The sequence below is a fragment of the Aquarana catesbeiana genome, linkage group LG04, assembly GCF_042186555.1.
Source record: "Aquarana catesbeiana isolate 2022-GZ linkage group LG04, ASM4218655v1, whole genome shotgun sequence".
Classification (NCBI taxonomy): Eukaryota; Metazoa; Chordata; class Amphibia; order Anura; family Ranidae; genus Aquarana; species Aquarana catesbeiana.
The window spans coordinates 357,274,778-357,301,966 of record NC_133327.1 but is presented as its reverse complement, the minus strand read 5'-3'; the positions used below and the strand labels follow the sequence as shown (position 1 = coordinate 357,301,966).

Here is a 27,189-nt window from a genome sequence, read left to right as displayed (position 1 = left end):
CACTTTTTTTTACATTTCTGTGTTACTTCCTGGTTTCTGGCATCGGCAATGATGTCATACATCCCAGGAGTCTTCAGGGGAGGAGGAGGAGCTTTATAAACTAAACACATCCTCCTGTCTGAATACCTGAGCCAAGAGAAGATGGATTCCAGGAAGTAAATGCTACATAAATCACCTGCCCTTACTTAAGATGGCCACAGCTAGAAATGCTAGGACCATGTTTTTAAAAGTGATTTCCCTGAAAAATAAAGCATGGAGACATAGATGGATGGGAGAGTTTGCTTTGAATATTAAAAATATGAAAATCATAATTGGTAGAGAAAGGATACCTGATAGCTTATAACAGGCAGCCCAATGGAGAAGTCCAGTGGGCCTTGGCCCACAAATAGAACATGCTGCACCCAAACAAGCTCCCATGACGCAGTGTTTGAGTAGGACATCTAACCTAAATGACATTTCAAGAGAATTTTAGTCTGTGACCAGAACACACCAGGAGAGTCTAGCAAAAATCTTGAACTGAAAGACAGCAGGCCAAGAGGCTGCTAACTGTTTTTATGGCTCGTGTTGCTGAATCGTACAGAATAGACCTTTGTGTGGGAAAATTCTGTTACTTTAGTTTCAGCCATAAACTTGGGCAGGAAGCCCTGAAACCTGCACTTGTGATATGACTTCTGCCGTAAAAATGCTCTACTATACTGCAGGTATAGCATAAGTCTATAAGCAGGAAGCTATTTCTTGCCTTAAATTCAAACTACAGCTATTTTGTTTTTAGGGTCAGGGTGGAAAAGAGTTAAAATCAAATGTCTCTTGGATTTTTTATTCTGCAGATTTTTTCTCACTTCCTGTTCCTGTGACACTCATATTAAAATGGGGCAAGATGGCATATACAGCAATAAAAAAGTATCAGAAGGGAGACAGCAATAAAAAAATTCACATCTTCAGGTTCTTTCCATACAGTGTATAAACATGCAGTAGATGCTGATAGAGTGTGCATTGACAAAACAATGGAACAATTGTAATCAAACTCAGTGAAAGATAAACATCACTAACCCACTGAAATGCTTGCCAAGAGCTTGTATTATAACATTTCAGGGCCACAGAAGGTACCCTTCATCAGGAAGGAGCTTGTATTATAACATTTCAGGGCCACAGAAGGTACCCTTCATCAGGAAGGAGCTTGTATTATAACATTTCAGGGCCACAGAAGGTACCCTTCATCAGGCCTTGAAAAGTTGAAATACAGGTTAAAAATATATGCTTCTTATGAACATTCTGCTGTGCTGGTAAAACTGACAAAGGGGGTTATTTACGAAAGGCAAATCCACTTTGTACTACAAGTACACTTGAAAGTGCACTGAAAGTGCACTTGGAAGTGCAGTCGCTCTAAATCTAAGGGGTAGATCTGAAATGAGGGGAACCTCTGCTGATTTTATCATCCAATCATGTGCAAGCTAAAATGCTGTTTTTTATTTTCCTTGCATGTCCCCCTCGGATCTACAGCGACTTTACTTCCAAGTGCACTTTAAAGTGCACTTGCAGTGCAAAGTGGATTTTGCTTTAGTAAATAACCCCCAAGAACCCTTCCCTGTTTTATCCTAAACAAAAAAAAAGTTGTATCCCACACTGGATTTTCACTAGATAACAGCTTTCTTTTGCTCTCTTGGGGGTTGATTTACTAAAGGCAAATCGACTATGCACTTTGCAAAGTGCAGTTGGACTCTGCAAGTGCAGTTGCTCCGGAGCTTAGTAAATGAGCAGAAGCTCTTCTGACTTCCATCATCCAACCATGTGCAAGAAAAAATAAAGTGTTTTTTTATTTTCCTTGTATGTTATTGGGTATTTTTTTGCAAAGTGCAGTTTTACCTTATTTACTCTAGTAAAATAATAGCTCTAGTGCAACTGCACCTTGCAAAGTTCACAGTCTATTTGCCTTTAGTAAATCAACCCCTTTGAGATGTTCTCTCCCTTGTTCTGGTGATACACTGTTCTTGAGAAAAAAAGTGAAGGTAAATCCCCCCAATGGGTCTACAGGCAGTAGTAAAAACTGATAGAGGTTCCAATATAACTTACAATGCTGTTGTTGGGGTAGGATCTAAGAAAATATTTCCAAAAAGAGGCCTCAGAAAGACACCCTTCATCACTATCCAATACAAAAGAGTTATGTCACGAGTTATAACTTATATAAGACCTCTTCTCAACAAAATAAATGCGGCACTAAATCAATTTAGATGCAATGGGGGTTATTTACGAAAGGCAAATCCACTTTGCCTTACAAGTGCAAGCTACAACTGCAATGTGCACTTGAAATTGCACTGAAAGTGCACTTGGAAGTGCAATCGCTGTAGATCTGAGGGGGACATGCAAGGAAAATAAAAAAACAGCATTTTAGCTTGCACATGATTGGATGATAAAATCAGCAGAGCTTCCCCTCATTTCAGATCTACCCCTCAGATTTACAACGACTGCACTTCCAAGTGCACTTTCAGTGCCTTTCATAAATAACCCCCTATGTTTTTTGAATACTTCAGGATACAAACTATTCATAAAACCAATACTTAGTTGTTTTCAGTGTCCAGGCATTTCACAGCATTAAAAGCTTTCGACTATGTAAGGCTTGCTGTAACAGTATTTAAGATTTACGTAAAAAAAAACAAAAAAAAAAAACTCTGATATTCCATTGTTGATTATTTGGCAGCACACTATGAATCAAGTAAAAGAGATTTCACCAGTGATTTGGTTTGCTCTACCACATTGTGATCCTGGTTTATATGTCACTAATAAGGTTAACTTTGGAGATATGACCAAAGTTCTATGAAATACATATCAACATTAGTAAATAATCTCTGCATCATACTAGCTTGTGAGCCTGCTTCTATTACATTAGCATATAGCAATGCTGAGATTCACAGAAAGACAATATTTACCTTAGGTCACTATTAATTCACAACAGGCTGTCATTTACTACCATAGGTTGCCACTAGTCCATTTGGATTAGAAAATAACTGTTCACACCGCTATTGCTATCTCTGGTATCGAGCTAGACTTAAGAGGATTACATGTAATACTATTGTTTCCTTACACCGCATTCATAAAAACCTGAACCTTTTTTATTTTCCTAAAGGAAGTCCCACTGCTATCACATGGCTTAACAATGTGTGAATGTAGGCCCAAACTGCCCTGAATCTGTTAATGTCAAGAAAGAAAGCCATTTGCTTGCATGCCTTTATAAGCTAACTCTATATGTCAACATATAAATAACCTGAACATTTTCCAAATATCCCCTAAAGTGCATATTCTTATGCAAATTACATATTGGCCACTATTTATTACAACTTAAAACAACGCAACATAGATTGATTAAAGGCATACTAACAGTAATGATTATATCAATAATAGCAACAACAACAATGAAAAGTAGTCTGCGTGGCACACTTTTTATCAATATACTGTCTTGTACTGTTATAGATGGCTCTAAATAACAGCATAAGAACCACAAATGAACCCATTACAAATTTGCACTTATATCCAGAAAAGCTATTTTTTATCATGCTGAATAATATGAATTTACCTGTAGTATGCAAGGTAGTAAACAGCATTTGAAAAGCTGAGTAAGTAACATTTATGCATGATGTTTTTCTATTACCCTAACACTGCAGTAAATGCTGACAAAACTATAGAGCCTGCCTCAAACTACATGATATATTGATCCCAAAAATGAATAAAACAATTTAAATAAATTGCACTGAAACATTACTTTAAGCTCCTGTGGGTTAGCCAAATATGGTCTCTCTGTAGAATCCTCATAACAATAGCATGTGATAAGAAATCACTAAAAAAGTTATATATATATATCTATATAGATATCTATAGATATCTATATAGATATAGATATCTATAGATATCTATATAGATATCTATAGATATATATATATATGTAAAGAGAGAGAGAGAGATTTATATATATCACATAACCTGTTAGGCTCAATATGAGATTTCTATCTCTGGAAAAATAGGGAGGTAAGGATCCTAAAGGGCCTATAATGTGTCAGTGAATGACTATGACACTGCCTAGAAAATGCTCCTAATAACCTAGTGAAGCGGTATGTCCTGTGCTTTCTGCAATATATCTTATGCGTGCTATGTGGATAGAAAATGATTGTGTCTTCAGCTGACAGTACTCATTTTGGCAGGATGCTGATACCATTACTGTATGTGTACAATTTAGAAAATTGTCATCCCTAGATGTGAATACACCATGCATAGAGATACACAGATGCACAGAGAAATGTTAGAAATTTGCAATAGTGGGTGTCAAAATGATATTCCACTATATGAACTTATATTCAGTGTTAATATTACAATTAGTAGATTGTTGATATTACATCCTGCAGAACAAAGCAATGTCTAAACTGAATTATATAATATCACCAGTACTCACCAGTCTTTTTTTTCCTAATACAGTGCTTTAGTTGTTGTTATTAAGTACTTTCTATCTTGGAAACTGTACTGAAGCAAGCTTAGTTAACCCACATTAAATCTTGATAACGTAATAATGACTCTTTTTAAGGGATAATAATTTTAATTCCCCTATCTCTCGCTATAAAGATGGTATACAGCTAATCCGGTTTGCCCTTTCAATTAAACATATCCAGCATGTTCTATTTATTCACCACCTGAATGGGCCATTAAAATTCTTGGCCGGTAAGAGTTGTATGCTATTCGCTGTTGTTTTTAAATTCCATTAAATCCAAATAGTCTTTATCACCCCATGACCACTGTGACTTCAATCAGCCAATTTAATTACCTTACAAAATTGTCAGTAGAAAAAGCAAAGAAAAACAGGAAGGGATGTGACGTTATCAAATTGAAATCTTTCTCTCTGGTGTTTAATCTGGACCAGTCAATAAAAATGCTCCTCAACTCTTCCCTTCAAGGGATATTCAACCTCACGTTCTACCAAGGTGTTTTCATGTGCTTGAAAGTTCTTGAGCTGGTGAACACCAAGTTTCCCTTTGGCTCATTTATCAATGATTCCTGATATGATATAACCTTGATGGAACTGATGGACAGTAGCTTGTATGAGGAAAGAGATAGGACTGCAGAATGTGTGAATTTTTCAAGCTGTGACAAAAAGAGTAATTGTTTGAGATATATATTTAAAATATGTCTATATAACACCATTCAGTGGCTATCAGCACAGCACGTTAATGTCATAGTTGTCCCATAGCATTGTGATTGTGAACACCTTTTACAATGGTTCATCATAAATGCAATATGTTCAATATGTTCAATTTTAAGTCTAGTCTCTTAAACAATTTAAAAACCACAGGACCAAACGATCACCATTATTCTTTTTTATCTCTGTAATCAGCCCTAGATGCATATCCCTGAGAAAATAAAAGCATAGTGCAACACTATAATTTACAGGTATAATACATTTAACAATGCTTTCACTAGAATTAGGTGTATAGATGTACCATAAGTTTAACTTTTAAAAAGTTTACGTTTGCATACGGGTAATGTAAATATGTGACATTAGTAAAAAAAATAATCTTAAAAACAAATGTAATATTACCATTCATTAGCCTCATAATTATATGGATATTCCACCAGACTTGTTAGTGAGGGGTAAAATTACTAAAACAGAACAAGGTAACCCATGCCAGTTATTTTTCTTTGCCATCCCCGACAAATGAATCACATTTTGTGATTTTGTTGGCTTGTATGCCTCGCTGACACAACACTACAGACAGATAAGCACAGGCAATGTTCTAAACCTATGACTAAGAGCATATGCGGGGATAAATGTGGAATACTGGATTAATAACTGGGGAGAATATAATGAGTAAAACAGGTTGCCTAGCAGTGAGACTTGTATTCATTCAATGAAATGTGGACAGACGTTGCTGTGCATTTCTAACTGATGGCATGACACACATGATATGCCATTAATCCTACAATGTATATATCTAAATATATATATATATATATATATATATATATATATATATATATATATATATATATATATATATATATATATATTTATACTGTAACACAAGGATGTATAATTTGGAAGTGACATTTTATGAATTTGGATCACATTCCCATTAGAGTATGATAAAAGCTGGATTCCTGACTCTATAGTAGGTAAGCAGAGAGGGGTTATGAGGGTGTCAGTAGGCAGTACAGTTGCATTGTTGCTTTGCATAGAACGTCAAAGCACAGCGATTGTTTAAAGACTTGCTTGTTGCCATAGTGCTGCAGGCAAAGGCAGAAAATCAGCGGCTAGTTGTCCCTTGAAGACTCTCTTCAGACAACTCTTGACCTCAACCGAGCAGAAGGGAACATGAGGATTGCTCGTACTATTGTTATTAATATTGTCTAATGTTGTGTAAAAAGCTGGACAAAAGAATGAAAAGAATGCTCCATTGTCTCTGGAAAAGGGACTGATGTGGGAAAACATGTTACTATGAAGACTGAGTTACATCCGCAAGCCAGCTGTCACGGTCAAATAACGAGGCGATGGCAAAGGGAAATATTCTGTAAAACGCCCAGTGCTTGCAGAGTATTAAACATTCCCCAGTGTGGTGGTAGGCAAGGGTCATCATCATCATCATCATCACTCCTATTCACGTTGTAGCCCAGGCACTGTATACAAGTCAGCCGCACACTCTTCAGACATATCCATGGATAGTGCTCTATAAGGTGGCTTCCAGTAATGACGAGTGACAATGAGGAGTTGATGTACAAGTAACATTACTTCATATTGCTATGTTACTTGACAGCACGATTACTTATGTTATATATGATTTATAGGAGACAATGGCTTTTTTCCCACATTTCCCAATCAGTTAAACAGCTGTAGTTGGAAGTTGAAGGAGTAGACACATATGCTGTAGCTAGCAAGTGATTGCTTTAATGGATGAGTGACATTGTGTCATGCCATCATTACAAAAACATATTTAACCAGTGCATTGCTTCTATTGTGATACACTGGTTCTGTTCATACTGTGCAGAGCCATTCACACAGGGCTATACAGACATGTGTCTGTGCTTCCAAAGAAACCAGTCTTCGTAGAGACAGTTTCTATGAGCAACGTGCCTCAAGCATCACCTTATAAGCAGATGAAGGCAAAGGAGAAGGCCACTATAAACACAAAACATTAGCAGATCAATGTGTTCTGCAAGACCTGGGCATTTCATTTATCAATCATTTATTATAGGTGCCACTTAACCATCATTAAGTGACCATGAACAATGAAGCACTAGACACACGCAACCTCACCCCCCCAAAAAAAACTTCCTTTTGCATTATATGGACCTGATAGGTCTACATTTCAAAATTCAGGAATAACTAGATTAGGATTGCCACCTCATCCCTTTAAATCCGAAAATATATGAATTACACAGGTTCTGAGGCTAATTTAATGCAGATAAGGCACCAAGTGAGTTTAATTACCACCTTAATCAGACACAGAACCTGTGTAATTAATATGTGTTTGGGTTTAAGGGGATGAGGTGGCAACCCTAAACTAGAACCAGTTTGTACCATTGAAAAGGAAGCTAAGCGTTGGCTTTAACAAGATGCCCTTCCCATAAGTGCTTTTTTTTTTCATCAGCACCTGTTTGATGGCATAGCCCTGCCTAGTTCTACTTGGATAAAGTTTTCTCAGACTTTTAAAGAAAATGGATTGGCTAGCAGGATAGACCCTTAACTGAGAATGCCAAAGATAGATGCACTTTAACACACAGCTGCCTGATTGTTTCTTAATGATGAGAAACAGGCTCACTATGGGCAGAAGTATAGGCTCAAGCATGGTGTCTCTTTCTCCAACTATAAGGTTGTGACATTTCTCATCCCACAAGTCTTGATAAGTTCATAGCGCTTAGTAAATTTTGCCTATGACTACTTATTATAAGAGATCATTAAAACAAAATAAAAGGCTGTTGATGTAGTCTGGTCCCAATAAACAAAATACTGGGAAAAGAAAACTGCTTGCAGGGCTTTGAAAGAAATACTATTGTTGACATTTTTATGTGGCTGCTGACTAGCAACTCCCCTTTAGACATTCAATACACAGTTGCTTGTAAAAAAAAAAAAAAAAAAAAAAAAAAAAAACACAGGAAAGGGATGACTAACATGCTACATAAGACACACAGCTTAAATGAATGGTGCTAAAGCTACAATGACACATTCCTATTATATATCCATCATTATCACACTGCTGTTCCATCCAATGGACTGCAGTGACAATAATCCATTTCTGCAGGCACAGTAGATGTAGGAGAGTGTGTGTTTTTTCCCTATCACAGGGACCTGGCTACACACAATAAGCCCACCTCAGACATGGAGCTTCCTTGCCATGGCAAAGTAAAAAAAAAAAAAAAAAAAGCAAATCTCTTACCGAATCGCAAAACGTGTGTTGTCCCTTGAGTATAGCCAATCCAAAACAAGCAAGCGGCCAATGTTAGGTGGCACCTGAAGAACGGATGAGTTAGAAAAAGGCAAATATTCTTCATGGTTCCAGCGTACATCCGCACGTTTTCTTTTTTCTATATGTTTTCCCCCCCTTCAGCCTCTATCTAGAGCGTTGAGCTTTCCTCCAGGCGAAGGTAGAAGAATGAGAAGGACACACAGACTTGGGTGATGGCCCTCAGACAACGATCACGGCATGGTCACACAGACAACAGCGAGGAGGGATCCGCTTCCCAAACCCATTAGCAATCCCTGCATGTTCTTCATTCACTGCGCCAAGAAGCAACCTTCAACTGCAAGGAATGGTGGGACATCCATGTTAGTCAGAGGGGGGAGAATCCTTGAGAAATCCAAACGCCTATGTCCATCCCGGTGAGCCTGGAAGGGATGGAAGAAGAGGGAGGGAGGGAGGGAAAGGCAATCAATAGATAATCCAGCTCGGAACAGGAAAAAAAAAATCGCTGAGCTATAGTATCAGAGGGGCGAAGTCTGTGTGTAGAAGCGATTTAGTGATGGGAAAAGTGCTTTGCTGCTCTCCCTTTCTGCTGCACTGCTGCACAGCTTCTGACGTGCAGCCAAGATTAAGTGAGAGAAATTGAGATCGCTTCTCTCTCTTCTTCCTCTTTTTTTTTTTTTTTAAGGCTGCCAGCCAGCCAGCGTTCAGCAACGGATCTGATTTCCCCCGTGCTGCATGCTTTTCAGTCGTGCCCGACAACCACGGGGGCTGCTGGCGATCAGCCCCCTATGGATGATCAATACGTGCTGATCGCTAGGTGACTGTGGCTGCTGCTGCTGCTGATGGTGCTGGAAATCAGGAACTTTGAGATGTGTCGGTTCCAAGGTTCCAGCTTATCACTGGCTTTAACTCTTTCCTGGGAGAAGCCATGCTACTCCATGCTAAACGCTTCTGGCATCATTTCCATACACACTGGCTTAAAAAAAAAAAACGCTGCTTCTACAGGAGTTTTGTGTTCTGCCTGTAGAAGCAGCTCAATGTTATCCTATGGGGTTGATTTACTAAAGACTGTGCACTTTTGAAAGTGCAATTGCACTCTGCAAGTACAGTTGCTACAGGGCTTGGTAAATGAGGGAGAGCTCTGCTGACTTCCATCATCCAATTATGCGCAAATTTAACGTTTTTTTGTTTTAATTTAATTAAATTTAATTAACGTTTTTTTGTTTTAATTTACCTTGCACGTGATTGGGTATTCTTTGTAAAGTGCAGCCTTCCTCATTTACTAAGCTCTGGAGCAACTGCACTTGCAGAGTGCAACTGCACTTTCAGGCTGGGTTCACACCACCGACGGATGCGGCTCGCAGCAGGGGTCCGGTGCGTCCATGTTCTCATGGACGAATTTTCAGGGACGAATCAGGGCTGAATTTTTGCCTGAATTCGGCCCCAAAATGGAGCCAGCATTCCTGTGCAAGCCGCAATGGAGATATGTGAACCGGCTCCATAGAGAGCCTGTCACAATCTCCTTTCATGCGAATTGGATGCGGAATTGGATGCGGAGAAAGCCGCATCCAATTCGCATAGGTGTGACCCCAGCCTCAAAAGTGCAGTTTATTTGCCTTTAGTAAATCAACCCCTATGTGTCCACACTTTAAGATGATTACAGGCATATTTGGAGCTCAATGTTTAGAGGCAGGAAAAAAAATCCTTCTGGTTTGTGTTTCTGATTGGAGCTTACTGGCAGAAAAAACGTAAAACTCGTCTAAACTTTGTACAAAAATAAACATTCTATATGAGCGTTTTTTTTCTGCCAAGTGAACTGGAGTTTTTTAAGCCCAGTGCGCATGGCATCAGTGGAAAACGAGTAGCATTTTGCAAGCGATATAAACTTTAACCCAGTGTTTCTCAACCTTTTTTCAGTCAAGGCACCCTTTAAAATTATGGACAATTTCAAGACACCCTCTAAAATGATGGACAGTCTCAAGCACCCTCTAAATTTATGGACAATCCCAAGGCACCCTCTAAAATTATGGACAATCTCAAGGCACCCTCTAAAATTATGGACAATCTCAAGGCACCCTCTAAAATTATGGAAAATTCCAAGGCACCCTCTAAAATTATGGAAAATTCCAAGGCACCCTCTAAAACTATGGACAGTCTCAAGGCACCCTCTAAAACTACGAACAGTCTCAAGGCAGCCTCTAAAAATATGGAAAGTCTCAAGGCACCCTTTAAAATGATGGACAGTCTCAAGGCACCCTTTAAAATTACGGACAGCCTTAAGGCACCCTCTAAATTTATAGACAATCTGAAGGCACCCTCTAAAATTATGGACAATCCCAAGGCACCCTCTAAAATGATGGACAGTCTCAAGCACCCTCTAAATCTATAGACAATCTCAAGGCACCCTCTAAAATGATGGACAATCTGCACATTTTAAAATTATGGGCAATATCAAGGCACCCTCTAAAATGATGGACAGTCTCAAGGCACCCTCTAAATCTATAAACAATTTTAAGGCACCCTCTAAAATATTGGACAGTCTCAAGGCACACTTTAAAATTATGGACAGTCTCAAGGCACCCTCTGAAATTATGGACAGTCTCAAGGCAGCCTCCAAAATATGGACAATCTTAAGGCACCCTCTAAAATTATGGACAATCTCAAGGAACCCTCTAAAATTATGGACAGTCTCAAGGCACCCCCATTCTAAAATGTAAAAAATGATTCTAGTACATCAACAGCCACACACGTAAGGCACCGAGCCTTAGAGGTGATTTATTCTTCCAAATCCAATACACTTTTTCACGCTGGCTGTGACTAGTATTCTATTGTTTCTCTTCTCCCTCAGTTTTTCTTCATCACTCAGCTAATGTGACCCCAGCGCTGACAGAGAGGGGCAGGGTAGGGTCATTGATAAGACACCGGCGGCTAGAAGGTCCTTTTGGTGCACTATAAAAACCTGTGGCTTTGTGTAACTAAAAGGCAGGCTTAATCCCTCTGCTGGCTTGTATACAATTTTGGGGTCATTTTTTGGCATTTGCCAAGTCACCCCTGAAGATACATCAAGGCACTCCAGAGTGCCTGGCCACTCTGGTTGAAAAAGGCTGCTTTAACTCACTGTCATGTGTTACACTTACACTTTGTACCTTAAGAAAAAAGAACTGACATGGGGATTAACATTGGAACACAGCTAATGCAGCAATTGCCTTTATTATGTGTGCAAATTGCCCTTCCTCTTAGTAAAGAGCGACTGATGGGGATGGGAAAGTGGGATTTAACTTTGAAATGCCTCCTACAGCATGTCACATAACAATACTAATACTGGAAAAGGTTACTCCATCCAATCATAGAAGTGATGATCATTTATATTATGGAATTGTGTTTGTTATTTTCCAAATAAAATGATATTTTCAGAAAAAAGGCTGTGTTTTGTGAAATATGGATTGCTCTATAGGTTTCCAAAATGAATCAGAATATATTTACTGAAGACAAATAGTTTGTCGATATCAATAGCCCATTCTGAAATTATTCAGCATCATTGCCCTTCCAAATGGAGGCATAAATGCAGTGTCAAAATAAGTATCACAAATGGCTGGGGCTGATATCTGGAGGGCAATTGTGTGAAATGCTGTGGCTGGAGCAGACTCTCTATGAGAATAGCTTATACAAAAAATCAAGGAGCTAGCGACTCCTTCAGTTCGTATATACATGCATAGATCTTTTTTTTTTTTTTTTTTTTTTAAACACACAGCTGACACTTTCAAATTAAAAATGCTAAGCTATGTTATTTACCCCTAGATGCTAACATAGAATGATTGGCTTTAAAGATGTGCTAAGAGCCTAGCCAGGGTTTAGAAGAAAAGCCATGTTAAAAAGTAGGTGCAGAGCTCTTGTTGATTAATAGCACCAGGCACGTGTAGTAAACACCAGCAGAGCAATATTACTGTCATGGAGATCAAATGCAAGTAGAATATTATCCCCTACTGTATGTGTTCGGGCTCTCAGTTTTGCCTAAATATAGCCACTTCAATTTAGTATTCCAGTAGTGCCTACCCGAGAGTGCATGCATCGTCGGAAAACATCTTATAATAAAGCTTGTCACAGTATCCCCCAGAGGACAATGCATATTCACTTGAAAGGCAGCTGGTCTAAAATCTGGTTATCTGGCCATATTGTAGAAGTACACATTGGCTGGTCATTTAAGAGACAGATTGTCGCTGACCATATTGACAATGATGTGCTGTATTATTGACGAGGAATATGGGGCAGCAGTTATTGACTGGGGTGTTTCAGCACCAAAGGATTGTGCCATAATAATGCCTGGTTTAAACGTCTTGTACTGCTGGTGAGGGATATAGGGCAGCAGTTATTGAATACAACGTTAAAGGACTAAGATCAGAACCACAATAATGCCTAATTTAATACCTTGCAGTACTGATGACGAATATGGGACATAACAGAACAGCTGTTATTGAGTAGGGGGTTTAAGGACTAAGATCAATTCAGTACCATTAGTACTTGATTTAACACCTTGTAGTACTGATCAAGAATATGGGGGAGCAGTGTGTAGGATGTTTATGCACCAAGGGTAATACCACACTAGTACCTGATTTAACACCTTGCAGTACTGATGAGCAATGTGGGGCAAAAGTTGCTGCGTAAAGGATGCTCCAGCACAAAGTGCAATATCACACTAGAACATGATTTAACGCCTTGCGGTACTGGAGAGGAAAATGAGGGAGCAGACAGTGTGTAGAATTTTTTTGCACCATGGACAACACCACACTAGTAACTGATGTAAGGCCCTGCAGTACTGATCAGGAATGTGGGGCAGAAGTTGCTGTGTAAAGGAGGTTCCAGCACCAAGCACAGTACCACACTAGTATTTGATGTAATGCCTTGCAGTACTGGTGAGGAATATGGGGGAGCAGGCAGTGTTAATGATGTTTCTGTACTAAGGGCAGTACCATAGTACCTGGTTTAAGGCCTTGCAGTACTGATAGGGGAGCGGTGTGTAGGATGTTTCTGCATTATGGGCAACACCACTAGTACCTGATTTAAGGCTCTGCAGTACAATCAGCAGAATGGGGCAGAAGTTGCTGTGTGTAAAGGATGTTCCAGCACCAAGAACAGTTACACACGTGTACCTGATTTAACGCCTTGCAGTACTGGTGAGGAATATGGGGAAGCAGACAGTGATTAGGATGTTTCTGCGCTAAGGGTAGTGCCACACTAGTACTTGGTTTAACTATTGCAGTACTGGTATCATTAGTATCTGATCTGACCTGCATTGTAGTACTGAAGAGGAATAATGTTCCTGCTGTTATTGTGTATCATTATTCAGCACTAAGGAAGGTAGCATTGTTGGCTTCTTGCAATATTAATGGGAGACATAGAACGGTTCAGCACCTGGGACAGCACAGTGCTAGGAGATAATGTGACTCCTTGTAGTACTGATGAGAAATATGGGACTGTTGCTGTGTTGTCCTATTTCAGCACCAAGGGAAGTAACATGATTTGTCTACTTTGTATTCATGGGGTTATGGACAGAGTATGGTGCTAGGAAATACTTTGACTGCTAGTAGTACTGATGATAAATATGGGACTGTTGCTGTGTTGTCCTATTTCAGCACCAAGGGAAGTAACATGATTTGGCTGCTTGTAGTACTGATGGGGTTATGGACAGAGTATGGTGCTAGGACATAATTTGACTCCTTGTAGTACTGATGACAAATATGGGACTGTTGTTGCTGTTTTATCCTATTTCAGCACCAAGGGAAGTAACTAAATTTTGCTGCTTGTAGTACTGATGGTGTTAAGAACAGAGTATGGCGCTAGGACATAATTTGACCCCTTGTATTAATGATGACAACTATAGGACTGTTGTTACTGTGTTGTGCTTTTTCAGCACCAAGGGAAGTAACATGATTTGGCTGCTTGTAGTACTGATGGGTTTATGGACAGTGTATAGTGCTAGGACATAATGTGACTTCTTGTAGTACTTATGACACATATGGGACTACTGTTACTATGTTGTCCTATTTCAGCACCAAGGGAAGTAACATGATTTGGCTGCTTGTTGTACTGATGGGGTTATGGACAGAGTATGGTGCTAGGACCTAATTTGACTGCTTGTAGCGCTGATAACAAATATGGGACTGTTGTTACTGTGTTGTCCTATTTGGGCACCAAGATAAGTAACATGATTTGGCTACTGGTAGTACTGATGGCGTTATGGACAGAGTATGGTGTTAGGACATAATTTGACTCCTTGTGGTACTGATGAGAAAAATGGAACTGCTGCTATTATTTATCACGTTTCAGCACCAGGGAGAGTAACATGACTTGGCCGCTTGCAGTATGAATAAGGGACATGGGGCAGTAGGTATTTATTACTTTTCAGCACCAAAGAGTACAGTGCTGGGACATAATAGGACTCCTTGTAATACTGATGAGGAAAATAGGACTACTGTTTTTTATCACGTTTCAGGATCACAGAAAATACCCTAATGGTACTGATAAGATATATAAGACTATAGTTATTGTGTGTGCCATTTCAGCACCAAGGACAGTACAGTTGTAGCATATGATTTGACGGGTATTGGTACTGCTGTAATTGTGTGTAGTTTCAGCACCTTGGAGAGCAACGTACTAGTAAATGATCTGACTTAAGAGTCATGCTTGCAGGTTATATCTGTGGATCCAATCACCTCCACTACTAGATCTCCCGCACCCCTAGGGTTCAGATCCAAACTCCATTGCTACATATTATAGACTGTTTCTAAAACTACACTGATAGCAGCACTCTTTTTTCTGTGTGTAGGCCTGCAGCAATGCACTTAGATCCTGCACCTCGCACCGAAACAATTGAAAAGGGACACTTTGCACCATATGTTTACCTCAACAAAACCCACTGAACACCAGCCTGGAACTTATCTGACATGTACTGACGTGCGTTAGGTTGATTTATTACACCACAGAACTGAAGGCGCTGCTTTGAGAATAGCAAAAAATGTGTTTTCCTTTGCATTGCAGCAAGCTTATCTCAGAATTGATATGCTATATTGTGAGAAGGTATCTTTTATTACCTTGGCTTCCAAATGTGAAATATATTTTGAGAGGGAGTGTTGCTGATGTGCTTAGAGAGGGCCTATGTATTTAAATATCTCAGCTCAGGGAACTACAGGCTTGGGATCGCTGTAAAATCAATAAACAGACTATTCGGTTGAATTTTTGTCCAAGCCTGTTAATGTCATAGTCAAACGTTTTGAAGTTTGTATCATTCTTTTAAATGTATACCTACATAATAGCCAAGTTTTTGCGTGTCTGAAAATGCTTCAGCTGCATATAGGTTAGACTTAATTATGAAATCAAAGTTTTGTGGCTTTATGTGCTGATGTTATTTTTCAGATGTCCTTTGAGGATTATTAAAGACCTTGCTTCTCATGCTGATATAAGGTTAAACTGGTATATTTTTTTCCAGCAATAAATGGCAAGTACTAGAGACCTTACCAGCAATAAAATGATAAATTGCACTTTCTAACAAGGCACGCAGCAATGAACACTGCAGTGATACACAAAACCAATACGAATTTATACTGTTCTCTGGTCTCAATCTCATTACAATTAACACAAATATAAATGGATGCTATATATATTATTGCAATGTGTGTATATATAACTAAGGTTTATTGGATAAGCCTAAAATCGTATTAGCAGTTTTTTTAGGCTGGTAAGGGTAATGATCTTCAAAGGTGAATTATACTATGTTTAAAGAAAGAGGTAATTTAAATGTAAAAATGAGCATATTACTGGGTTAAAGTTGTATTGTTTATTATTATATATCTGCATTCTGCATGAGAGCAGCAATATTTGTCTAGCCTGGCCTGACTGAATGCAAATGTTTTTGTGCAGTCTCAAGTCATGTGAAACACCAACAAAGCTCTTGGTAGCCAACTATTCATATGTTCCTTGTGTTTAGGCTTTAGATCAGTAAAAAATAAATAAATAAATAAAAAAGCATAGCAGGTACCATAAGGTGTCTGCAGTTATCTTCCCTAGGTTCTACCCCTCCCCCATCTGCAACTGAAGAAACAGCTTTTCTGGGTACAGGGTACATGTGTGCACATAGGCTCCTAATTTAACCAGTCGACAGGCCTCAGCACTGTCATGTAAGTGTTGGGGAAAGCATGTGAGAGTATCAACTTTCAGAAAGATGGCCCTTGCAAAGAATTTTTAGGGGCACTAGCAGGTGATTGATATAGGGAAACATTTCAATGATGACAACATGTACAATATGGGGTCCATTGCTTTGATTGCCTCTTAGTTTGCCTAAGCGGTAGCTTAAATAGTTAAAATAACGGATTAAAAAAAAAATACTATTATACTTGGGGATTTATTTCGTATTAATGCATTTAGTAGCAATTTCTGCCTCCTGCATGTCCCTCTGTATAGTCTTATTTATAAAACCCTTGCAATGAATATATTTTTGTTTCTATGTACTGTATATTATAAAGACTGTACTTCCTCCTCCATTCTTTGTATAAGATATCATACAGCACTTCATAATGAAGACAAATCATTACCTGACTCAGCATTGCAAACACCTGAACCAAGCGCAAATCTTAAAACCCCAGGAACACAACATTTGTCAGTGTTCAGCATTGTTGTGCTTGTGTTTATGAATGCATTTCAAGGTATTTTTTTTAACCACTGAATCTCATTAAGTTTCCATCATTTGCTCTGTTCTTTATCTAATTACAGTACTGATTTTTCCTGATTCCTGAGTGTCAAAATTGAAGATATCTGATGTTGCAGTAATCAACATTGGGTATGGCAGATAATGAAGAGTAACAATGTATGTTAACATATCACGTTCTGTGTAAATGAGGGACTCTGACGCTTCATTGAATGCAGTACCTATAAAAGGGCTACCGTTTTCAGACTCTGTTCATTAAGCATGAGAACTGGTGATCAAATACTGCAAGCTTTGATGAAAGCATAATATACTATTTGTGAAGAGCAGCCATTATTAACGGATGGTCAGGCATACACACATCACCAGCTATCTCCATATCACTTGGCTTAATGTAGGTGCCGATTTAACTAATCAACTGTTATCTGTTCTGATTTATCAGATGGACAAAGGCCCTATATCCTGTCTATTCCTTCTAAATATACAGAGTCTGGGATTTCCCATGCTTCCTATTAGCTCACTGTATTTCCGATTTATGATCTGCCCCTACCAGGTCGATGATTAATGCCAACTTAAGATGGTAATTAATGTTTCCCTGCTATCAAAACTGGAGTTTTATATCAAAGATCCTTTCTTAGGGCAGATTTACTGTTCTAATCAATCCCAGTTCTCTCTATCTTGTCTATTTCCTAAAGAAATTAGAATTACCTGCCTTCTCAAACATGCATAGATTTGCTGCAAAGCTGCAGATGATTTTATTGTGTCATAAGGACATCATGTTACTAAAGCACTTCTGGAATATATGCAATGCTACATATGCACTGCTTATGATTCAAATGTAACTCAAAGAGCTCATTCTGAAGGCAGATCAATGAGTAATAAGGGTATCTTCAAGTAGTGCAGATTAGGACAACCAAAGTTGAGCTTACTATGGTCAAATCAGTTAGAAGAGAGCGTGTTGTCATGGGTATTGCAGTTTACACGTCCTCACTGTCCTTTGCACTGCCCATTATAATAACAAAAAACGAGTCAAAGCAATATGACAATGTGCATGGATGTACAAAGTACAATAACCTGAAGTAGCCAATCACATTTTATATAAGGCTGACATATGAATAGATCTTGGTTGCTATTGGAAACTATACTATAACCATTGATCCCTTCCCAATAATGATTAATAGAAAAAACAAGCATGGTATTACCTAACTATTGATCCTACAATAGTACAATAACCTAAAGTAGCTAATTACAATTTAAGCTGACATATGAAGAGATCATGGTTGCTACTGGAAACTGCTCTATGGCCATTGCTTTCTTCCCAATAATGATTAAATACAAAAGCAAGCATGATATTATCTAACTATTGATATTACAATAGTACAATGACCTGAAGTAGCTAATCACATGTTATATAAAGCTGATACATGAATAGATCTGGGTTGCTATTGGAAACTTTTCTATGGCAATTGCTTCCTTTCCAATAACGATTAATGAAAAAACAAGTATGATATTATCTAACTATTGATCTGCCAATAGTACAATAACCTGAAGTAGCCAATCACATTTTATATAAAACTGACATATGAATAGATCTTGGTTGCTATTGGAAACTGCACTATGGCCATTGATCCCTTTCCAATAATGATTATTAGAAAAACAAGCATGATATTATCTAACGATTGGTCCTACTATTAACAACACTGCACGAGCAATCTTGGAAAATGAATTGTCTTCGAATTTGAAACATTTTACAGATGAAGGCACGACTAATGGATGTCATGGATGAAATGCACACTTAACAAACTGTATGAGATTGTTTATGACAGAATTAAGAAGACTCCGATGAAGGAGTCACCTGTGTAGTGACAGGTAGTAATGGCATGCCAAGGCAAATGAAAGAGGGAAGGGAGGAGTCTAGTGGACAAGCCTGGCGACTCCCCCTAGTCTAGGGTGTCGGTAGTTACACAGCTGGCTCAATGATCGGGTCGGGTGCCATGTACAGGATCATGTGTCCTGGTGCTTAGAACTCTTACCTTGTCAAGGAGAGGTCAGCCTCGGACAGCTAGCTGTTTGATGAAAAACGATCGCTGGCTGGGGAGGGTGGGACAGCTTGGCTTGGCTTAGAACTCAGCTATGGCAATAACGCTGGAACAGAAATAGTCCTAAGAGCTGAATGACAGAGACACTCCCACTGTTAGTGCGAACGATGTCCAACATTGCTCTCTAGTACTTTCTTCCTCTATTGCATGAACACGCTACAGTATATGCATCAAACACGAACCCCTCTGATCACATACACCAGGATGGAGTTTAATGTACTGTAGCAGCATCAAGGTTTGTACAAAGAGTAGGCTCCCCATCTGTAAATATTCTCTGATATAGAGTAGGCTCTGAATGTGCAATAGAACATTCACCTTATATAAAACAGATAAAGTAGACTTAATGAGTTACATCCCTATTCTTCCATTTATTTAAAGGGTAATATATGGCACTACATCTGAGATGCAGCTTCCAGTCCAATGAGAAAATCACTAGTTGATCACTTTACTGTTGCATCACTAACAAAGAAAAGATGCTATGGATGATTCTAAATTTGCTTTACAAATCCAGCAAGATGGCACAGCTTTTAATTTAGCTAACATAAGTTTTTTTTTTTTTTTTTCAAGATGCAAAGGATAAACAGAGCTCATTATAATTATCGCTGTGTGTTATCTCCAGAATGCTGGTAAGACGCACTGAGAGTAAATGGAGCAAGTTTCCAGGGAATAAAATGTGCATCTAAGTAAAAAAATCCCAGGATCCTTCCAGAGGAATTTCTAAGAGTGCACTCAGGCATTGAAGATGTAATCAGTGTTCTCATATTTGTGATGTAGTGTACTATGCATGAAATACTCAAGTGTGGAAACATTGAAAACATTCTTGAATTGTATGTTAGGAAATTCAAAAGATGCTGCTTGGTGGATCTATACTTATTATTAGAATGTATCAATCAGACATACTAATCTGGTAGAGATGGGCCGAACACCTCCCTGTTCAGTCCAAAGCCTCACTCCCAAACAGGGGAAAATTTCTGCCCCGAACCTGGAACTCCATTGAAGTCTTTGGGAGGTGAACATGAAAAACAAAAGTCCTAATTTTAAAGGCTTATATGCAAGTCATTGGCCATAAAAAGGGTATGGAGGCTTGGGTACTGTCCTGGGGGACATGTATCAATGCAATTTTTTTTTAAACAATCATTTTCAAAGGAGCAGTGATTTTAATGATGCTTAAACTGAAACAATAAAAAAGAAAAATACCTTTAAATATAGTGCCTAAGGAGTCCCCTTAGTCTGCTTGTAAAGTGGCACATCTGTAGCATGCATAGAACCTGCTGCAGAAAAAATTAAATTTCTAAAGAAAAAAAAACGAATCAGATCCCATTAAATTGACTCACGGTTGCAATTGCTGGCACCTGGCTATTTAAAAAAAAAAAAAAAACGGCAAGGGGTCTCCCCCCAAGTCCATACCAGGCCCTTTGGGTCGGCTATGGATTTTAAGCCAAATTTTTTTTTAAAAATGGCGTGCCCCCCCCCCCCCAATTCATTTCAGACCCTTATTTGAGCACACAGCCTGGCAGGCCAGGAAAGGGGGGGTGAGCAAGCCTCCCCCCTCCTGAACCAGACCAGGCCACATGCCCTCAACATGGGGGATGGGTGCTTTGGGGACCCCTCTTCCTCACAACCCTGGGCTGTGGTTGTGGGGGTCTGTGGGAAGCAAGCTTATCGGAACCTGGAAGCCCCCCTTAACATCCCACCCCCCCACCCATGTGAATGAGTATGGGGCACATTGTACCCCTACCCATTTACCAGAAAAAGTGTAAAAGATATATAAAAACAGTAGACAGGTTTTTGACAATTTTTTCAGAGAACACTCGAACAGGAGAAGTCGGGCCAAACTTTTGCTCAGCCTGAACCATTCGCCCAACACTATAATCTGGGAATACATAGGGATTGATCTACTAAAGGCAAATAGACTGTTCACTTTACATAGGAAGCTGCAGTTTGCAAGGTTTCAAGTAGGATTCCTGATAACATTAACTATGCTTAAAAGTCTTATCTCCCCCCTACTGCTACCTATACTGCTTAAATTGTGCAAAAAAAGATCTGTATACCTACCTATTTTTAGGCAGCTCTGGTCACATGATCCCACAGCTCAGACTCCTTTGTGTCAGTGAGCCAAGGCTTCAGGGGAGATAAGGCTCTGCAGCTTACGCATGTATTTTAATGCATACTGTTAGACAGGATAATTTGGTTGGTTGCAGGCTCTTCAGTAAGTTGAACTGGGAATTTTCTATGGGTTTGTTTGACATGCGTCACCCTTCCATGTGCTCCTTGCTACAAAGACCAGTTATAGGTGGGGCAATGGCCATTAATTTATACTTTTGGAATAATGGTGAGGGGACACACTAAACACCTTTGCTGCAATTGTGTAATGCGCTGGGTGTTCAGTGTGCCCCTGTGCCTTTAAGGAGGGATGGGCTCCCTCCAGGCTCACCTGCCCTCTGCCAATCTATCATAATGCATGTACTTCTACTATGGAGGCTCTCAAATTTTTGAATTAAGAATGCAGATAATACCGAAGTGCCATGAAGCTTAGGCATGTATTTGCAAATATGTGCAAACTAAACCCCTGTTATTAATGCATACTGTTAGATAGGATAATTTGGTTGGTTGCAGGCTGGTTGGTAAGTTGAGCTGGGAATTTCCATGTGCTCCTTGCTGCAAAGGCCAGTTATAGGTGGGGGTAGTGGCCATTTATTTGTACTGTTGTAATAATGGTGAGGGGACACACTGGACACCTTTGCTGCTGCAGGTGCTATGTGCTGGGTGTCTAGTGTGCCCCATGTGCCTTTAAGAAGGGGTGGGCTCCCTTCAGGCTCACCTACCCTCTGCTTATCTGCCAGAGGCCACAAAATACTGTATAATACTGTATTTATCGGCGCTGCCTTGGAGGGGACGGGGGGGATGGGGGGCGGGACGAGCACCATCAGATTACATACAGGAGAATCTCCTGTTTAGTCAGTGGCATCTGTAATAGGAAGTCCCATCTCCTGGGCTGGCATTGGACGACTGTTCTGTCTATCATAGGAGGTGGTACTTTGTATTAAAGAGGCCGCTGCGTAAACAGGAGATTCTCCTCTATGTAATCTCTTGGCACTCGTCCTGCCCCCCTCTATGTCCCCTCCAAGGAAGCGCCGATAAATGCAGATGGTTATCGATCAGGCAGCACTGATGGCAGTGGTAAGGCTGCATTCATGGCAATGGAGAGGCTGCATTCATAGCAATGGTGAGGCTGCCGATAAATACGGTATATCCAACTAACACACCAAGCTCATCCTTAGTCCTGAGCGGCGCTTGGGGATTCGTTGGAGCCACAAAAGATATATATATATATATATATATATATATATATATATATATATATATATATATATACATATATACATATATACATATATATATATATCCAAATAACAGGCCCAAGCTCATCTCTTCACCACACACAGCACAAAGGCAAGAAAATTCTTCACCCTCCCAGCACAAATTCTGCCCATCTACCCTCCTACCACAAACACCCCCAATCATTCCTACTAGCAAAAATCCCCCCAGAACAATTCCTACCCCCTGCCAATACCTAAATTTCCCCTCTCCAAAAAAATCCCCCCCCCCCAATTTTCTTGTGGCGCTTCCCCTATTTCTCATGATTCCACAGTGCCTAGGGCAACCAGAACTCCTACTACTGTTAGTGTCAGTTAGCAAACTGTGCTTTAGTTCTGTAAATGACAATGGTGACATTTTAATCCCCCCTCCATGATCACAATAGCTTCAATAAACCAAAAGTCCTTACTAGGAATCTTTCTATGTATCTATCTGTGCAGAAGCACATTTGATTGCCAGTTTGTTTCTGGTCTAGTTACTGGTGGCTTTTGTGTTTAACTTTAGTTTGTGGTAGATTTGAGGGTAGCAGTCACTTTTTGCTGCTGTCCTGTCTATAGTAAACTACTACTAATTTGCAAGGTTTTCCCTTTGAAAAAATGGGCTTTTGTTTCAGGGGACTTGTGTTTCAGTTTCTTTGGGGAATATTGTTTTTTGATAAGGCCTTTTTGCTTAGTTTGGGGGGCTTAAAGTGCAGCATGACTTTGCATTGTTTGAAAGAACAAACCATCTCACATTCTATTCCACACTTTCACACTCACATACCTCTATCCCCATAGTAAAAAAGTTATTCATATGCCAGTTAGGTCTATTCTCCCTGAATAAAACAATCTGGAACAAGTTTTAAAACTACAAAAACTGAATGAAATGAATAGGACAGGAGGACTTCTGTATGTAATCCAAGCTAATTGTAAAAGAAAAAAAAAAAGATTCTACAGCCAAATATGCACTGCCAAAATACCCTGTAAGGGAGACTGTTGCTGAAAATTACATTGTTATGTAACACAACATACAGTTTTAAAGCATTTCTAGTCATCTTCAAAGCCATGTGGAAATGACCCTCTCCCTGCTGTATGGAACTTTTTTGTTAGCATTGGTACATGTCCTTCAGGGCAGTGCCCAGTGCTTCCTATAACATTTTATCTATTTATTTATTTTTACAATAGCTTGCCTAATAGACCTAAAAATGGCCAGCATTCGCTAACAAGATTCACTGAGATAGGGGTTGATTTACTAAAGGCAAATAGACTGTGCACTTTGCAAGTGCAACTGCACTAATTTTCTCCACAGAAAATGAGTGAATGTAGTTAAGCTTCACTTTGTAAATGATACCCAATAAGGTACAGAAAAAAAGCATTTTTGCTTGTAGATGATTGAATGGTGGTAATCAGCAGAACATTGTCACATTCACTAAACTCTAAGGAAAAAGAGTGCAACTGCACTTGCAAAGTGCACAGTCTATTTCCCTTAAAAAATCAGTTCAATGGGATTGCCATCAAAGTTTGGGTTCGCTGAAGTTCAAACTGAATATATTGAAATTCCGACTAATTTAATCTGGGCAGGTTTTCTAATCACTAGCTAAAAGGGAAGTTCTTCTTTAAAGGCTCATTCAGATGACAATTATCTTGCAGAGCACTTCTTCCTAGGCTGCTAACACTTCTAACCTACAAATGAATCCAAAGTTTAATTTGTAAAGATTCTGTGGCCATTTATAAATAACTAGACCCTTGTCTGGACTTAAAGCGTAGTTCCACCCAAAAATGGAACTTCCCATTTAAGCACTCCTGACCCCCTGACATGCCACATTTCGCTTGTCATTTTTTTGGGGGGTGGGGAGTGGGTACCTAGTTTTGACAGTGGCACCGAGCAGAAGTTGTCCTCTCTACCTCCATCCCTGCAATCTTCTGGGACACGTCACAGGTCCCAGAAAATTGCCCGGCCATTCAAAACGAGCAACTCGACTGGTGTATGCGCAGTGCACACCCAGCTGTGAAGCCGCAAGCTGTCACAGCCAGGTGCCCACATTTGCAATGCCGGCTCCGCGGAGAGGAGAGGGAGAGGAGCGAGGCTTCGGGTGGCCGCATCGCTGGACCGTGGGACAGGTGAGTGTGTGTTTATTAAAAGTCAGCAGCTACACTTTTTGTAGCTGCTGACTTTTAATAAACACAGACATGAGTGGAACTCCACTTTAAGCTGTCCCATAGATGGGTTTTGAAAGAAAATTCTTAGGAAAAGAATGTTCTAAGAAAGTATGCTCACTTTAGTCATTAACAAAACTAATGTGTGGAATAAGTGCACAATTTACACTTGACTATTTTGTGGTTACTCTTGCATGACTTTTAAACTAATCATCTATTGCTTTCAATCATAATTTTGTTTTTAATTGTTCTTTTTGTTGGACCATTCCATAAATTCTGAAGTATAGTGGTCAGTTATAGTCATGGCCATGTCATTGCACATTATAAGATCATCATTCAAAAGCTTATGGAGCCCCATAAAGGTTTGCCAGTTTAATGATTCCCAAATAGTGAGCATTGTAAAGGCTATTTCTAGGACAATATAAGCTGCCTTTTTCAAGAGTTTTCTAGGTGAAATTTTTTTTTTTATCATTACAAATCTTTAATAAACAGTTACAATACATACCTTAACCTCTTCTTTATTGTACAGTTGTTACAGTACCTCTGTGTTACAGTTATCTGTCTCTTGACAGTTCTAGTTCTAATGAAATTTACAGGGGACCAGAATACTGTAATTTGGAAAAAAAATGTAAAGGAATAGTTTTCAGCTTTGGTTTGTTTTACTTTATTATTGCCTATATTTTAACTTGTTTTATTTCTTCATATTACTGAATATGTAACTGGTCTCAAGGTACATAATATTATTTTTAATTTGCTGATGTTGGCTGACTAATATTGACTTTGCAAATATTGACTATGCCGTTTATTTAATGTGCTATTTTACCCAAAACATATTACTTCTCCAGTGCTTCAGGCTTTCAATCTCCAAAACTCATTTGCTTACTTATGGTATTAAAAAAAAAAAATAAAGAACAATTACTGAACTATCTTAGGCTAAATAAGATGCACAATCCAAAGTTCAATACCTCTTACAAACTGAGGAAGCCTGCAGATCCATTGCCAAAAGCGCAGCTGACCATTAATCCTCAAAGGAGAATATATATTGAAAAAGCAAAAAAGAAAGAACACTTCTAAGTGTATCAGTGGATTCAGATGAACAATTTATTTGATGTACAATGCTTACCTTTACAGTTGAACAAGAAAACACAATAGTATATATCTCAGCAATATAATATTCTGCAATATAACCACAATAAGCTTTACATGTAAGTAGATAAAAATAATCCATTTAAAGCTGGCCATACATGGATCAAAATTCGGCAAGTTCAGCAGGGACCAGCCAAATTTTGATCCATGTGTGGCCACTGAATTTGAACAGTAGTCAATCTATCATTTGACTTCTGTTCAACTGCCCTATTGATTGTATTTTAACTGTTCAATCAGTGCATGAAGCCAATGGCTGCATGTGCTGATCTGTGTATTCTGATCCTGTCAGAGTACAATAGCACAAAGGGAAGGATTCCTTCATCCATTTCGATGATATGGATGGGAGAATCAGTTCAGATTTTTTCATTAAGCCCACTGGCTGAATTCAAAATCTGAGCCATGTATGGCCAGCCTTATGCCGCGTACACACGAGCGGACTTTACGGTAGACTTTGCCAGGCGGACTTTTCGACTGACTTTACGACGGACTTTCTGAATGAACGGACTTGCCTACACACAATCAACCAAAGTCCGAGGAATTCGTATGTGATGACGTACAACCGGACTTAAATAAGGAAGTTCATAGCCAGTAGCCAATAGCTGCCCTAGCGTGGCTTTTTGTCCATCGAACTAGCATACAGACGAGCGGACTTTTCGACCGGACTCGAGTCCGTCGGATAGATTTGAAACATGTTTTAAATCTAAGTCCATCCAACTTTTGAGAAAACAAAGTCCGCTGGAGCCCACACACGATCGAATTGTCCGACGAAATCCAGTACACCGGACCAAGTCTGCCATAAAGTCCGCTCGTGTGTACACTGCATAAGTGTTTCTGTAACCAGCAACAAAAAATGCCCCCAGGAAAGGACTCACTAGGTCTCAGATCTCAAAGACTTACTAGTCTCATTTTTTTTTCTTTAAAAATAACAAACATGTCATACTTACCTGCCCTATGCAGTGGTTTTTCACAGAGCGGCCCTGATCCTCCGCTTCTCTGGCCCCTCTTCGGCGCTCCTGGCTCATCTCTCCTGTTGAGTGCCTCCACAGCAAGCAGCTTGCTATGGGGGCACCCGAGCCGCAGCTCTGTGTGTCCATTCAGACACGGAGCCGTGGCCCAGCCCCACCCTCTCTCTCCTGATTGGCTAACTGATTTTGATTGACAGAAGCGGGACCCAATGGCGCAGCTGCTATGCCTTAATCAATCGGGAGGGAGAGTCCTGGATGGCCGAGGCATTGGTGCACATCGCTGGATAGAGATGGGGCTCATTAGGGGAGCTGAGCGGGGCTTCTGCACACAGAAGG

General features: G+C 39.5%; 1 protein-coding gene across 3 annotated transcripts in view; it reads right to left on the bottom strand.

Moving 5' to 3' along the window:
* The window catches only part of GRIK2 (glutamate ionotropic receptor kainate type subunit 2), a 1,356,701-nt gene extending 1,337,409 nt beyond the window's left edge, over window positions 1-19,292 (bottom strand). Inside the window, exons 1-2 of one of the 3 annotated variants that reach the window (XM_073627000.1) lie at window positions 19,164-19,292; window positions 8,409-8,857 (exon numbers count right to left, since the gene is read on the bottom strand). In XM_073627000.1, the coding sequence (XP_073483101.1) occupies window positions 8,409-8,538 (130 nt within the window). In that variant the 5' untranslated portion in view covers window positions 8,539-8,857; window positions 19,164-19,292. Of the gene's footprint in view, window positions 1-8,408; window positions 9,407-19,163 lie in introns of those variants that run through there. The other 2 variants (XM_073626997.1, XM_073626998.1) reach the window with 2 other exon arrangements.
* Between the last annotated feature and the right edge of the window lie 7,897 nt (window positions 19,293-27,189).